Source organism: Arvicola amphibius, chromosome 8, assembly GCF_903992535.2.
Source record: "Arvicola amphibius chromosome 8, mArvAmp1.2, whole genome shotgun sequence".
NCBI lineage: Eukaryota > Metazoa > Chordata > Mammalia > Rodentia > Cricetidae > Arvicola > Arvicola amphibius.
The window spans coordinates 129,331,560-129,347,572 of NC_052054.1; the positions used below are offsets into that span (position 1 = coordinate 129,331,560).

Consider the following 16,013-nt stretch of genomic DNA (forward strand, 5'->3'; position numbering starts at 1 on the left):
TATGTTGTGTGGTCATTTTCATTGAATTTTAGGAAGTCTTTAATTTCTCCGTTTATTTCTTCCTTGACCCATTGATGATTCGGTGAGCATTATTTAATTTCCATGTGTTTGTGGGCTTTCTGGAATTAGTATTGCTGTTGACTCCTAGTTTTATACCATGGTGATCTGATTAGATACATGGGGTTATTCCAATGTTTTTGTATTTGTTGAGGTTTGTTTTGTTACCAAGTATGTGGGTAATGTTTGAGAAGGTTCCATGAGGTGCTGAGAAGAAGGTATATCCTTTTCCATTTGGATGGACTATTCAATAGATATCTGTTAAGTCCATTTGAGTCATAACATCTGTTTAGTTCCCTTATTTCTCTGTTCATTTTTTTGTCTGACTGACCTGTCCAGTGGTGAGAGGGGAGAGTTGAAGTGTGTGTGTGTGTGTGTGTGTGGAGGGGTTAATGTATGATTTAAGCTTTAGAAGTCTTTCTTTTACATACAACGGTGCCCTTGTCTTTGAGGAGAGATGTTCTATATTGAGATTTCCTCTTGATGGATTTTTCCTGTGACTAATATGAAATGTCCTTCTTTGTCTCTTTTGATTGATTTAAGTTTGAAGTCTACTTTTGTGAGATATTAGGATAGCTACACCCATTTGTTTCTTAGGTCCATTTGATTCGAATTTTTTTCCCAACCCTTACTCTGAGATGATGTTTGTCTTTGAGGTTGAGATGTGTTTCTTGTATGGAAGAAGGATGGATTCTGTTTTCATATCCAATCTGTTAGCCTATGCCTTTTTAAAGATGAGCTGAGTCTACTTATATTAAGGGATATTAATATTAATATTAAAATTGCTATCTTCTATTAATTTACTTTTCATTGTTGGTGATGTTAATTTCTGCGATTTTTTCCTTCTTTGGGATTTGGTGCTATGAGACCATCAATTGTCTGTGTTTTTGTTTGTGTAGCCAACTTCCTTGGGTTGGAGTTTTCCTTCTAGTATTTTGTGTCAGGCTGGGCTTGTGGCTAGGTATTGGTTAAATCTGTTTTTTTCCTTCTATGGTGATTGAAAGTTTAGCTGGGTACAGTAGTCTAGGCTGACATCCGTGGTCTCTTAATGTCTACATAATGCTTGACCACGACCTTCTGGCTTTCATTGTCTCCAGTGAGAAGTCAGGTGTAATTCTGATAGGTCTACCTTATATGTTACTTGGCCTTTTTCCTTTGTAGCTCTTAATATTCTTTCTTTACTCTATATGTTTAGTGCTTTGATTATTATGTGGCAAGGGGACATTTTTTGGATCCAGTCTACTTACTGTTCTGTAAACTTCTTGTATATTCATAGGCATATCTTTCTTTAGGTTGGGAAAGCTTTTTGCTATGATTTTGTTAAATATATTTTCTGTGCTTTTGAGTTGAACTTCATCTCCTTCTTCTGTTCTATGATTTAGCCTTTCCATGGTGTCCCATATTTCCTGATATTTTGGATTAAGCTTTTGTTAGATTTAATGTTTTCTTTGACTGATGAGTCTATTTCCTCTATTGTATCTTCAGCACTTGAGATTCTCTCCTCCATCTCTTGTATTCTGCAGTTCATGTTTAAGTTTGTTGTTCCTGATCTTTTTCTCATGATTTACGTTTCTATAATTTCCTCAGCTTGTGTTTGCTTTATTGTCTCTATTTCAGTTTTCAAGCCTTGAATAGTTTCTTTCATATGTTTGATTGTTTTTTTCTTGGTTTTCTTTAAGGGATTTGCTGATGTCTTCCAATTTTTTGTTTATCTTTTTCTCCATTTCTTTGACGGAATTCCTCATTTCCTCTTTAAGAGTTTCAAACATTCTCTTAAACTTTTTTTTTAGGTCATTTTCTTCTGTTTCATCTATATTTGGTTATTCAAGTCTTGCTGTTGTAGGGTCATTAGGTTTTACTGATGTTGTATTGCTATTTGTGGTGTTTCGTGTGTTCTTACCTCTTCTACTATCTTTTCCTCTAATAGGTGTGGTTGGGGCTGTCTGTTATTCTGTTGATTAATCTTCTAGGTGCCAGTGAATCCAAAGCACAAAGGTTGTTCCTCATGGTACAGTCAGTGCCATGGTTCTAGTTACCCTGTGTTCCTGGAGATTGCTTAGTGCTCCCAGACTTTGCTCTGCTTCCTACTTAGGCCTAGATTACTGGGTTTGACCTGTTTCTGTAAATCCTGGTCTGGATCCCCTCCTGCAGAAGTCCCTGGACTGGAGTTGGTCCTGCAAAGGTCTCTGGCTCTAGTCTACTCCCTTGGAGTTCCAAGGCTTGGGTGTGCCCAAACCCACAGAGGACCTGTCTAAGGCTTACTCTCTCAGATGTCCCAGATTCACGCTCAGACCTGTAGAGGTTTCTGGTTCCTGCCTATTCTCTTTGATGTCCCAGAGCAGAAGAAGGTATATAGAATGCAGATATTATAGTTTGGGAAGGTACTGGGACCAACAAGAGACAGCAAGTTATTGCTATATATGTCTGTATATTTATTTACTTAAATATAAAGAAATATTTGCCTGGAGACATTAACTACAACCTACCTCCAAAACTCTGTCCCCTGATTGTAGGCGTCCGTCCTTTATTGCTGCTCCCTTTGGTAAGATGTTTTTTACAAATATGGGACCAGGACCATGTATAGAAGAATCTCTGGTTACCACAGTGAAACCAAGTCCTTCAGGGCCTAGCATACAATACCAGAAAAATCTATTGTCACTTTAAGCATGGGTCACATGACATACACTCATTTAGTAAATCTGTCCCCTTAAGCATGAGTCACCTGACATTCACTCCTTTAGTAAAATCTGTCCCCTTAAACATGGGTCACATGACATTCACACCTTTAGCAAACTCCACCTAGTTTACACTCAAGCAGACCAAGTCTTATTTACATTCTCAGAGATTTTACACAGGCTTTGCTCTTCCTGTTTTAAGTAAAGGTTACAATTCTGAACTAATGAGAGCATCAAAGTGAAGTTAAGATCCAATATATAACATAACACTTTGTTTATTTGGGATTTAGAAGACAAGGCATGCCATCCACATGTCCATAGTATAAGTTCCTCAGTAATCTACCTCCTGACTCCATCTTTCCTCCCAAGCAGATGACCCCCTCTGTTGGGGTTTTGTGGGTCTCTCAATCAACTGAGTAGTTTGTGACTCAACCCTCTGCATGTGTCCTGCTTGCTTTACTGCTGTAGCCACTGTACGGTCCCCAAGGGTTTTGCTGTCCCTTCCCAGTTGTCTTAAATCTTTCTCTCTTCTACTGTGACTAAAGATGTATGTGGGTTTCTTAACTGTAAATAATCCGTACTCAATGATTAGTGTTTCTTGAAGCTTCTGCCACGAATAAAGAACTGCTGTGGTTTGGACAAGAACCCCACAAAGACCCATGCCTCCAGCCTGTGACACACTGGGATGTAGTAGAGCCTTTAGGGCATGGGGCATAGTAGAAGGATGTTAGGTCATTCCAGGCATGACAGGAAGGAGATATGCCCCTCCCCAGCCCTCATGTTTCTCTTGCTGCTAGAAAGTGAGAGGCTTGCTCTACCATACATTCCCATCATGCTCCATTGCTTTGCTATAGTTCCAAAAGTAAGTTGCTAACTAGCCCTGGACTGAAACTTCGAAAACGGTGGGCCCCAAATTCCCTCCTATTTCATATCCCTTGTTATATATAGTATTAGGAAGCTGACAGTTACTTCCATGATCATCGCCAGAAATTTCTTCTTTACTTGGCTTTATCTTTTTATCAACGTTTGTTACTTTCTAATTTCATTTTTTAAAAATTAGCTCTCTTATAATTTTGAACATTTTTTTTTATTTTCATTTCTCTCTCATCATACCATGTCTGTCATCCTAGAACACACAGCATTGTCCTCCCACATGAACACAGATAATGCCCAACGATCTGTAGGGGGCCAGGCTCCCCTCTTGTCACCATTGCCTCTGTCAGCGCTTTGCTTCATTTTATAGACCAGAGCTAGCATCTATTTGGTTCATTTGCCCTCTCTCCTTTCACCTCTCATCTCTCTCTGTGTCTCTGTTTCTCTCTTTTTTTCCTGAATGTAATTATGAATACTCAAACTTTGCTACGTTTCTCCTTCTTCAGTCCAGATCCTGCCATTATCAAATATCCTCATCTACTTAAAATTCTAATTTCAATCAATGACATTTCCAGTATGCAATTTGCCCCGGCTGAAAAACCTCAGCAAAAAGTGTAATTTTTCTTTCTTCCTTCCTACAACCATTTATCTATTAAGGCATGCCTATTACAGTTTCACATTTAAGAGAGGCAATCCACCCTTGTTGATATGCTCTCTTCTTCAGAATATCATTTCAGGACTCTGTGACTGATTCCTTTCTCTTATCTCAAAGCACCTAACTCATACATGGCTAGGTAACTGGTATACAATAATGCATTTGTACATGACTTATTTGAAATGCATTTAAATATAAGCATATTGACCTCTGTGTTTTCTTTTCAACTCACTTTATTCCCAAGGTTAGATTTTTATAAGTGAATAAAATTTTGATCAAGAAATCTTTTCAGAATAATTTCTATATCCTAATGAAATACATGTGTTGTTTTTGAAATTCACAAATAATATTTAAAGGTTTCTTGCTGGCCAATAAATTATTAATTTATGGAAAAAAAACCCTATTCAAGTATTTGAATTGGCTTGAAAACCACAGGATTTTACAAAGTGACAATTGGAATATTAGGTGGAAGGTAAGGAATGAGCAGGAATGAACGGGGACACAACAGTCCATGGGTACATGGGCATGTATGCACTGCTGTGTCAATATGCATGTACACATGTGGTCTAGGATAATTGCTCTGTGCTGGAAATGAACAAAAAGTTGAAAAAGATTAAGAAAGGCTGCATGCAGCTTTGAATTTGGACTATCTTGAAGAAATGTAATGTTGAATCTGAAATTAATAATCATTATCTATTGTCTTCTGAAAATTAAACCTTTCACTGATATAAGAACCATTGTGTAGAGCCAGAGGCCCTATTACTGAACTGGCCTAAAGGATGCTTTTTGAAAAAAACCACTAACTTTTGCCTACTCAGTGTTGATCTGTCACATGACGCTGCTCGGCTTTCCTCAAGTCTGCACTGATCCCCCCCATTCCTCACTTTTCCTTGTTTCACATAAGCAAAACTCTGCAGAAGAAAAGAAGGAGAAAGTAGCACAGCTTTAAAAAGTTTAAGTTACCCAAGTATACACTCAAATCTATTCTATGATACAATTAAAGAAAATGAGAAATAACTATATTAACCTTAATGAATTTCTCTTAACCAGTTTTACACAGTACAATAATAGAATGCTATTAAGCACAATTTAATAATTACCTTTCTTTAGGTCAATCTTAATTTTTTTTGCATTTTTCTTGCTGCCAAACCCCATGAGAGGGGATAGTGAGGGAGATGAAGGTTTTCTTCCTAGTCTTGGAACTCTGGGGCTCCTGCTTTGCTGCAGGGAAATCGACTCATCTGCTTCAGGACTGTTAGTTCCAGCGAGATTGGCTGCCTGTAATGCTCCTTTCCCACGGGCAGGAGGTGGAACCTTTGTTCTTGAAGTCCCATCATTGTTGCCAAAGATGTTCAGTGGTCCAATGACTGACTTTTCATACTGCTCACGGTTCTGAGGCAGAAGCACGTGGAGGACCACACTGGGGGATTTCATCGCCTGCCGGAAGACATCCTGGGCCCTTGAAGGGGTGAATAAGCGGAGAATGACACTGTGTTCTGGCGCACGGCTTGCTGGGGTGCGCAGATGTGAAACTGACAAGACAGTCTTGTCAGTAAGGATAGGAGGCTGCAGCATGACTATCCTTACTTGATGACTTGATGGGCAGTAACACCTGCCCATCAAGGCGCCTCCTCCACACGAGCTACACATGCGTGATGACTGTGTATAGTCCTCTACCTTTCTCTTCTTAACAACCATATAAAGCAGATACACCTCACTCGTATTTAACAAATTCAAGTGGAAGCTCAGAGCGACTAAAGAACTTAACTGGCAATGCTCATCTTTCAAGGGTTTCTAAATATGAAAATCTAGCCAGAATTGATTACTTAAGCGCATATTTAAGTCCTTTTTAAAATCGCATTGTTAATAGATTATTTCTATTGGACTCTAAGTTGGAGCTTTTATGACTCAGTTTCCACTTGGCTAAAACAGGGATCATTGAGCTCCTTAGTCTTTGCAAAACAGGACAACAAAATATGCAAGAAACATAATTCTGTCCTATAATAGTTGAGTATAATAAATCGTTTTAGAAAAACATTATTTCATTCTACCCTAAGCAGCAGCCAGTGTTACATGCCTCCGAATAGCCACCACCACCCACTATTGACAATTAATGGCCAGAGGGAAGATTATGAGCAGTTTGGCTCAGAAGCAAGACAGGATACTGATTATTAATGAAGATTATTACTACTTATTTGCTTAACTTAGAAGCCCTAAAATGTCAAAGCATATCAATATATATGTGTTTATATGTAGATATGTACAGCTAGATGCAGCTGGAGTCTACATATTTTAATTTGTGCATAGAAACAGGTATATACTTTGTGATATTTTTCACATTCAGAAAGATAACTTTTTAAGTAGAGCATTTTAAACTTTATTTTTACATTTTGTTTCTAGTATTCATTGAGTCCTCATAGGCATCACCCTCAGATTTTACAGTTTAAGGAAAACAGACTTCAAGAATATTAATAAATAAGATGTATTAATTGTCTGTGAAAAGAGCCAGTAAACCCCATTCTAACTGACCCATAGCACACAAAAAACAAACTCCTTCATTCATGGATGCTCAGAAAGACAGACAGGCAGGAAGGTTTGCTGTATTCTGTGTCTCAACCTCCCTACAGACATTGGGCACATGTGAGTATAAAGATATAAAATGCATTAAAAAATGTATGGTCATGGGTCATTTAAAGGGAACTGGCTTGACGTTACATCTATGATTTTGGTCATAATGAGCTCAACAATGATTACAAATATTCAAGAGATCAATAAAGTAGATAAATAATGAAAAATGCTTACTGAGCAAAAGTTTTGTCCAGGAGTTCCACATTGTTGATTTTTACGATGCATTCATTCTCCTGGAACAGTCCCTCCTGCTTGCATCTGCTGTGTTCTTCAATGCCTCGGATAAAGAGTCCTAGGATCCTAGAAACATTTAGGTTGAAATGAAACTTCTGAGTTCTAGTGTGGGGCCATGGTCAATTATATTTTAAATAAACGGTGATTGGCCAGTAGCTATGAAGGAAGTATAAGTGGGACAACCAGAGAAGAAGTAGAGGTGGGTCAATGAGAATAGGAGAATTCTGGGAAGAAGAAAGCCCGTTCCTCTGCATTTGTGACCCCATCACAGAAGAAGCAACATGTGACTTCCCCCCCCTAAAAAGGTACTGAGCCATGTGGTTAACACAGATAAGAAATGTGGGCTAATATAAGTTATAAGAGTTAATAGGAAGCCTGAGCTAATGAGCCAATCAGTTTATAACTAATGTAGACTACTGTACTGTGTGATTTTTTTTGGGGGGGGGACTTAATGGTTGCAGGAACAAGGCAGGACAGAAAACCCTGACAAAAGAATGCAAATGTGCCCATTATTTCTTCTACATAGCTATTCATAAATAAGTATTGGTTTCTGTTTACTAAATAGATTATGCTTCTATTTGACCAAATGTTTCATCTTTGAAATTCACATATAATCACACACACACACACCTCTACCTGGAGCAAATATTCATATCATAAATACCAACCCATTTCTATATTTTCCACGATCTAGGAAAATCAGTAGAGACCATTCCACCCAAGACCGGCAGCTTCAGGGGAGATGTCACTGCTGACTGAAAGGAAGTCTGCCTGAGTGGCGAGGTAGAAACTTGGTACTGATGATGTGAGAGAATTACACATTCTCAGCATGTTTTGCCATCATATTACATGTTACAATAATTTGCATATTAAAAAGTAAACAAACATTTCAGTTCAGACCCTATTATTCAGAAGGCATATCCATCCCATTCATTCATGCCTTAGAATCAAGTCCATGTCAGGTGTTTGCTCCATCCTCAGGCTGGAGGAAAGGAAGTAAAGTTGGAGGACCAGACCTATGTAAATAAGGTAAAGTAAAAGTTCCAAACATGGGCACACAATTCGGAGCCATCCTAGGGGTTACAAACTAACACTGGGTGGGAGGCCCACACCATCTGGAGGGATCTTCATGTATCAGTCAATGAGCCTAACCTGATAAAGCAGGTGATCACAGCCAACCTCAGGGTCAGAGCGGTCACCAGGGGCTCCTAGAGATTTGGACATTTAGTTCAGAGTCATAAGAGGGATGGGGGGGGGGGGGAACCAAAAATGAAGGAAAATACAAAGGAAATGATAGCAAATGATAGTTACATTTTCTATATAATTCTCCCACATCCATGGAGGTTGTCAGGATCCCCTTTGGGTACCAGATTCTGTGGAAGCTCAAATCCTTTATGAAAAATGACTCAGTATCTGAATCCCTGTGTACATTTAAATGCTACGTAAATAGCTAATGTAATGTATAGGTGGTAATAACATTAAAACACCTGTATGTACTCAGTATGGATAAAAGATTTTATTGGTATCTTCAGCCTACAGCAAGTTGAAACTGCTGTGGATGAGAATTTTGTGGACACAGACTCTAGAGTTCACATGCAGGCTACAAGTGCACATGGGCATATGTGTGTTCTCACATGCAATCTTTATCATTCTCATATAAAGCAAAAATAAATCTACCTCAAGAAATGGAGCCTCTACCGATTTTAGCCATTTCTCACTTGGGCGATGTCCTTTATTTTTGTAGCACGACACAGGCCTCACTGAGTGTCACACTAAGATAGAGTGATGGGTCTCCAGAGACACCGTTGGGTATGGAGTAACTGCTGCCTCCATGTTCTCTCTCCCCTTATTATTCTATTTAGTCACTCTCTTTTGAGTAGGAGCTTTGTGTGTTAAATTTCAAATCTAAATAAAATATGAGCACATTTTATGTGTGAATAATAAGGTCACCCATGCAAAAAGGGCAGCCTGTAATGAAAGCCCAGGAGAAAGTACTTCTCTGTCTGGAGTGGCCACAAAATTGATCCTCTGCCTCTGGTCTCCGTTCATTTAATGAGCTCAGACCATCTCAAGGTGTCGACGGGCAAGGTGCACACAATGGTACTCAGGCTCCTCCTTCAAATGTTAATGAGAAGAGTGTGCTTTTGCTGGTGCTGACATCCTGGCCAGCGTGGACAGGGTCTCGGGCTTCACCCCCAGCTCTAGAACTTTATTAAATGAAGCAGACACATTACAGTACCTTCTTTCCCCAAAACAATACGAACGTGAGACTATTTGACATGAAGAAGGGAGAATTAGATCAAGATTGTGTTTTCTCTGAAATTAAACTGCTCTCTGACAGTCCACAGTTTAGATTTTTGTTTACGGTGGCTTCCCCCAACATGACCCATTAGGAGGCTCACGTGTGGTTATAAACTAGTTTATGTAAGTGATTTTTTTAAACAAGCATTCAAGTCTTCCTTTAATTTAATTCAGTACATCATCAGTCATGTAATGTTACTCCCTAGGATTTAATTTCACATTTTGGAGATGAATTAATTCTTTCGGGCCACTGGGTTGCAATTTAGCTAGCATATTACAGCTGGAGCATGCTATGTGAACCTCACTGATCTAAATAACTTAACTTGCCATGAAAAATTTATTGACAGAATAAGCCCAACTATAAAACCTGTGTGTCAGAGGTAATTTTGGTAAAATGTAAAACTGACTGATTTCATTAGTTTGGTCGCCAGCCACCAACGCGTCCTGCCCTCCCTATTATCTGAAAGGGGTAAATTCCCTACAGTATGATGTCATCTCTACCACTGTGAGAAAGCTTATAAAACAGTATCTCCTTTTGCCTCTTGGAAGGGTGATAGCTGCCTTATTTGAGATAAAAACTTACCGGACGGAGTTAACAATTAAGGCTGTGGGGCAATCATAGGGTAAGACAACCGGTTCATCTGTAGTGCTAACGGATGCTCAAAGTTCAATCTCCCAGCAGGCTGAGGAGCAACAAGTGTTTCTCAGTCAGGTACTCTTCACTTAGACTCTAGTGTCCGACCCCTGTGCCAGCCCTGTGTTCTCACTGGATCCATGCGGCTGTGCCATCCTGCCAGCTCACTGCCTAGCACTCAAAGTCCTCTCCTCTCATGGGGAATCTCGTCCTCTCCCTGTGCTTTAGCTGGCTAGCTATTTTTATTATGAAATGGAAGTACATTACTTCTCTTTAGTGAAAAAATTACTGCTTTAATTCTTTACGTTTAATTGACATTTAAAAATAAAATTAATGTTGTGATTTTTCATTTGTCTGTAAGGACTTAGTGTTTTGTGTTTATTTCCTTTACTAAAACAAAATCAAAATAAACAAAACTGGGAAAGCCAATAGCCCTCAACAGAAGCAGTATTCAGTGTTCCCATACTCTGGGAATGTAATGGATTCATGGGGACTTCAGCTGGTAAAGTGGCCTCCAGGTGTTACTCAGATGTTCTTAGTTTCTTAATGAAAAACAAAACAAAACACTGGAAGCAAAGCCAATTACAGTAGTCTTAATAAAGCAGTAAATGTAAATTCTAATTTTAAATAATGAAACAATCTAATAAATGGAAGGAAATTAAGAGCTAAGCATACCACCACAACCTAAGCAAACCCCTGTGGTCACACAGTGAAGCCAGATGGCAGCATGAAGGCAGACACTCTTGTGACACGCTCTATAGAGTTCCATCAAGACACATGGGTTGAGTTAAGTGTGCTGTTTCAGCCTGTGCTCATTACTTCTTAACTTTTATTGGCTCATGTCTCCATTTCCATATGATTTTTAATTAAATTTCCTTTCTAAAACAGTAGTGGATACCCCAAAATATAATAGAACCATTTCTTCAAGTTACTGTAGATCTGACCATGAACTTATAATGAATCCTCATTTGGGAATCAGACTGTTTCTCTTCAGACAAAACAGTCATTTCACTGACAATCTCTGTGTTTCATAGGTTGTGGGTTTTACAAGGTGCTATCACACTTTTAATGTCATTTAAGCCCCATAACATTGAGGTGTAGGAGATTTTCACTACAGATGAGTTCCAGGGCTAGCTGGAGGTTATGTGAGGACAACAAGTGCCAGGAGTCAGAACCCCAGAGAAGGCAGGGATCAATATACCCTGTTATTTCCCCTCATTGGAAGTGAGAGGAGGGGATTTCTCATCTAGAGGGCCAGCTTGTTTTCTGAACTATTGAAAATGAAGGATGGTGAGTGTCAGTGTGGATATATTTTTTTTCATTTGGGAGAATTGCAAAGATTCTATGTTCTATTCCAGGTTTATTAAACTAAAGGGCCTGGCAATTTAACCACTCTGGTATTTCACAGAGCTCTATCAGTACACTTCTGCCAAAAGCCATTAGGATTTCTCCTGGGAACTGAATAAATACTCACCTTGTCTGTCAAAAACAACTCGGGTCTGTCCTCTGCCGTAACCCATAACATATAAACACACTTATTAACACTCATCGGGAAACAGACAGTAAGGGCCACTGGCTTTCCGCTTCATTTCCTTTTAGAGACAACGGCTCATTCCAGCAAGAGCTTGGCATCAGACGTTATATGGGAGAAAGCTAAGGTGATGCCTTTGCTATTACAGGTAGCAGATGGCTACCTGCTAAAGACGGTGCCAACCCAAATATCATGGCTACAGCCGCTTCTCCTTTGATATGGCCGGCTGAATTGAGCAAATATCCAGAGCCAGTAAATTAATACTATATAACCTTTGGGAAAATTGTGTTTCTAGAAAGAGATAGGGAATGATGACAAGTCAGAGATCTCAGTTTTGGTGACTGTGAGGGAAAAAAATGATCACTGGGCTTTTCTGGCCCTTAATATATTGGGCTAAAATAAAATGTTCTTACTTTTCAATGACCCATTTAAGAAAGGGGATGTAGGCAATTGGTTATAATCATGCCCTGTGAATAAAAAGCTGACTTTCCTGAAGATTTCTGGGAACTCTTCTTAGGATCAAGGGGGTACTATAGCAACCACCTTGTCAAAGTTGGCAGGCACCAACCGGAAGGTCCGTCAAGTCATTATCCTAGCAGTGATGGCAGCTTTGTGGCACCCACTTCATTCCCATCAGCTGAACAGATTTCTATATTCAGTTTTCAAGAAGCATTGACACAACCTAAATCAACATTTGCCGGTATCAGTTTATCAGAAAATGTCTTTAAAATTCTAAACGGATGTAATGAGTTGTCTTTCGTGGTCTTAACTCTATTTTAGAAAAACAAAACTAGCAGAACGATACATTTCTGTAACTAAGTCAGCACGCACGTGTGTGTGTGTGTGTGTGTGTGTGTGTGTGTGTGTGTGTGTGTGTGCGCGCGCGCAGCCAATAAAGCTACTAGACTGTGAATGCTTATCATTCTTTGAAGGGGAAGCACAGCCAATCACCTTGCTTGTAAGGCGTGTCCCCCTTAGGCTAATATTTACTTATAAAATCTTACTTATAAAATCTTAGCCTAAGGGGGACACGCCTTACAAACAAGGTTATTGGCTGGGCTTCCCCTTCAATTCTTCATCCTATATATGAAGAATTTAGAATTACTATCTTCACTCATTGAAGACTATTTTATTATAGTGAAAAACACCCCACTCAGCTGTGACATTTGTCTAACAATATGTTAAAATCTCTGCCAAGGCGCTTGTTTACTGCGCGCCGCTCTCAAGGATGCTCCAAGAAAGTGCTTCATAATTAATTGTAAGTGGAGAAATTGGGATGGTTTTTTTTTTTTCTCTGCATCCTAGAAATAAATGATTTTAGTCTGTTTCTAAAGCATGAGGCCAACCAAAGTATTACTTAAGGAGTCCATCTGAATAAGAGATTGCCACTTTACTCTCTCCTGGAAAAGGCGTTCATCAGGCGAGACAAGGAAAACACCTTACCGTCCACTCAGGGATGAAAAGAAGGGCACCACATGTATTCCCAGGGGGTCTCCTTCCCCAGAAATCTCCACCGCTCTTGTCATATCACTGGAACAGAGCAAAACAGGAACACACATGAGTTTTAGCTAAAAGCAGATGCGGTCCACTAACCCACCCACAGTGCTCTTCGTGACCATATCAACTGCTGTGACTTCACGTCTATGCTGAGGCAGGAGAGCAGGCTGTGCTGATGTGCTGAGGATCCACAAAACAAGCATGTTAAAAGACTCTCTGATTTCTTATCTGAATCTTCCTTGCAGAAAGAAAGTTGAGAAATAACTCACCGCTAAAATAGTTTCCCACTTAATCTGCACAAATCAACAGAGATAAAAAGAGGTGCAGAGAAAGAAATCTCTCCCTGATGAGACTTTCTTGAAAATGACTGTACAGACTATAAACACACAGAAATATGTATATCTGTGCTTAGGCTTGAAGTAGAATTTTTCCCCAGAAAAGGTTAAAAAATGAAGTAAAATTATTTATGAAAAATGCACTGAATTGAAGTTTATAATGGCAAGGAAGCCACAGTTGGCATCACAGCTGGGCATGTTTAAAGCAATAGAAATCAAAGCTTGCATCAGTTTTACTTGATGGAACAATTCCAGGTTTTCACCTCCTGGTTTATTTATTTATATCTTTAAGGCAGAAGAGAAGTTGCGAAGAAACAGAGAAAATGTATTACAGAAAGTCTGACCTGCCTAACCTCGCTCAGCTTAGGCAAGGATGAGCGAGAAACGCTAAGAGGGAGCGTGCGTGACTGACATGTGACTGCGCTGGAAGTTTCCAGGTCACAGGGACTGGGGCTAGCAAGTTTTCGTAAAGATGAAAAATAATAACTGTGAAAAATTATTGGCTCCTGTAATCCCAGAGAGAGAAGACAGAATTGCCAGAGGAGAATGAGAAAGTTGAAGCAAGCAGCCATTTATGAAAATCCTAAACACATTTCTATTACTTTCCATTCACATGAAAATGACCGGAAACTAGATGTCAAATTAGGAGCCACTGCTGCCTCGACGACTTTTCTGCTCCAAATTGAAAATGGTAAAAATGTGGCTCCTTGCTGGGAAGTTGAGAAGAGTATTAAGAAAACAAAGTGTCTGATGAATCTACCCTGCATGAAATATTTTTTTAAATTATCAGCAATCTAACGTAAATACATTAAGTATATGCTAGTCAGCAGACCAGCCTTATTGTTAATGCATTTCCTTGAAATTATCAATAAGAACTCAAAAACAATGATGATAACAAAATAAAATAAAAGCAAGACAGTTTCTAGCATTTCAGGGAGATGATGCAATTTCAAAACTGATAATAGGTTTCCAATGATCTCTCAGATACTGCAGTACATTCAACTTGTTCAGTCAAGCAGGCTATGTAAGAGGCCTGCAAGAGACTCACAAAGCGAACATACCTAAGCACGATGACAGAGAACAAAGGACTTGCCTCTCTGTGAGTGAACACAGCTACGAACATAGGTGCATCTGGATGGGCACTGAGGTGCACTGCAAGCCCGAACACAAAACACTTGGTGGGCACAGAAACTTGTACGGGTTTTGATGATCCATATATAATACTAGATTTACAGTTATAAGCATCAAAAGAAGACCAACTCCAAAGATTCCAATTTAAAAATCTTAAAAACTGTGACTAAACTCTTATAAAATCCACTAAAACATGTTACCTTTCCTTTTATAATTCTTAGAATTTTGCCGACCAACACAAAGCTCTCCTGACAAATATTTCAAGCATATCTATACCTGTGAATATCACCCACAATTAATATAGAAGCTATAAAATTTTAGTGTTTAGTCTAGGGCAGATTGCAAGATTTCAGCTCATATGCAGCTTTTATAGATATTGGCTTCTATGGAATTCACTTTTTTATATTCTATAAATATTTCTTTAAGTCTACTCAAAACTTGTTTTGTAATGTATAATAAATTTGATGTAAAATACTATTTTAGTAATTATTAATCTTGTGTCTCTAAAATCAACAAAGTCAATCTTATACTTTTTTCTGTCTTATTCAAAACTACTAAAATTTTAGAAAAGTTCAAGTTGTAAAATTAATTTCTATATGAAATTCCCCTTTTTACATTTTAGAGTAAACTTTTTTCTTTATCAGGGTAAACTTCTAATTTTTCTTATACACAACAGTCATAATTCTCTAACTAAGATTCTTGACAACTTTTAGAACACTCAAAAAAGGTTATCACCATAGGGTAAAAAAAAACACACAGTGAATGATTAATTTTATAAACTGTAATAAGCATGCATACAGTCACAGAAACTTAGATCTGTTTAAAAAGATGACATTCAAATCTTTACATAGATCATGCCCTAAGTTTATAAAAATTCATCCCTAAGTTTTTTCTACATGTAAAGAAAGGCATCTGCAATATGATGCCACATATATATGTTAACATGTTTTACTGACTGTGAAATGAGAATCACTACCATCTTCTAAGTACTTGCTGTTGAGTAGAAATGCCTATATGTATACACCTCGTGGGATATAGATAAGCGAGGAGGACTGCACATGCGCTCTTATTTATCTTGAAATACTTCAATACCTAGCTCATAACTGAAACTTTTACAAAGATGGGAAAACATGCTGCTAATGTTTTTTTTTTTTTTTTTGGTTTAGATAAACCCCAGAGTGCAGTTTGTATTTGGGGTCCAGTTGTTCAGGTTCAGAGAACACTGCAGAAATCATGCTATGTGAGTGGCAGTGGAGACTACGAAGAAAAATGCAGAAAACAAAGTAGAAATAATATTCTGGAAACGGAAGGTAAAACAAACCAAGAAACAGACAAAAATGGGACCCGTAAGAGATAAGTATCATAGCACAAACAAGTCGTTAGAGCTCCCTAAGATGAAAATAGTTATTCTGGGAGATGCTTACAAACACCAGGCCAACAACACTAAGCTAGCTGAAGTCCC

At 38.6% G+C, this 16,013-nt stretch overlaps 1 protein-coding gene across 2 annotated transcripts in view; it reads right to left on the reverse strand.

The window, feature by feature from the left end:
• The window catches only part of Pard3b (par-3 family cell polarity regulator beta), a 975,885-nt gene that overhangs the window by 469,157 nt on the left and 490,715 nt on the right, over positions 1 to 16,013 (reverse strand). For both annotated transcript variants that reach the window (XM_038339874.2, XM_042055538.1), the window contains exons 6-9: positions 13,032 to 13,118; positions 7,063 to 7,188; positions 5,361 to 5,719; positions 2,544 to 2,683 (exon numbers count right to left, since the gene is read on the reverse strand). In XM_038339874.2, the coding sequence (XP_038195802.1) occupies positions 2,544 to 2,683; positions 5,361 to 5,719; positions 7,063 to 7,188; positions 13,032 to 13,118 (712 nt within the window). The remainder of the gene's footprint in view (positions 1 to 2,543; positions 2,684 to 5,360; positions 5,720 to 7,062; positions 7,189 to 13,031; positions 13,119 to 16,013) is intronic.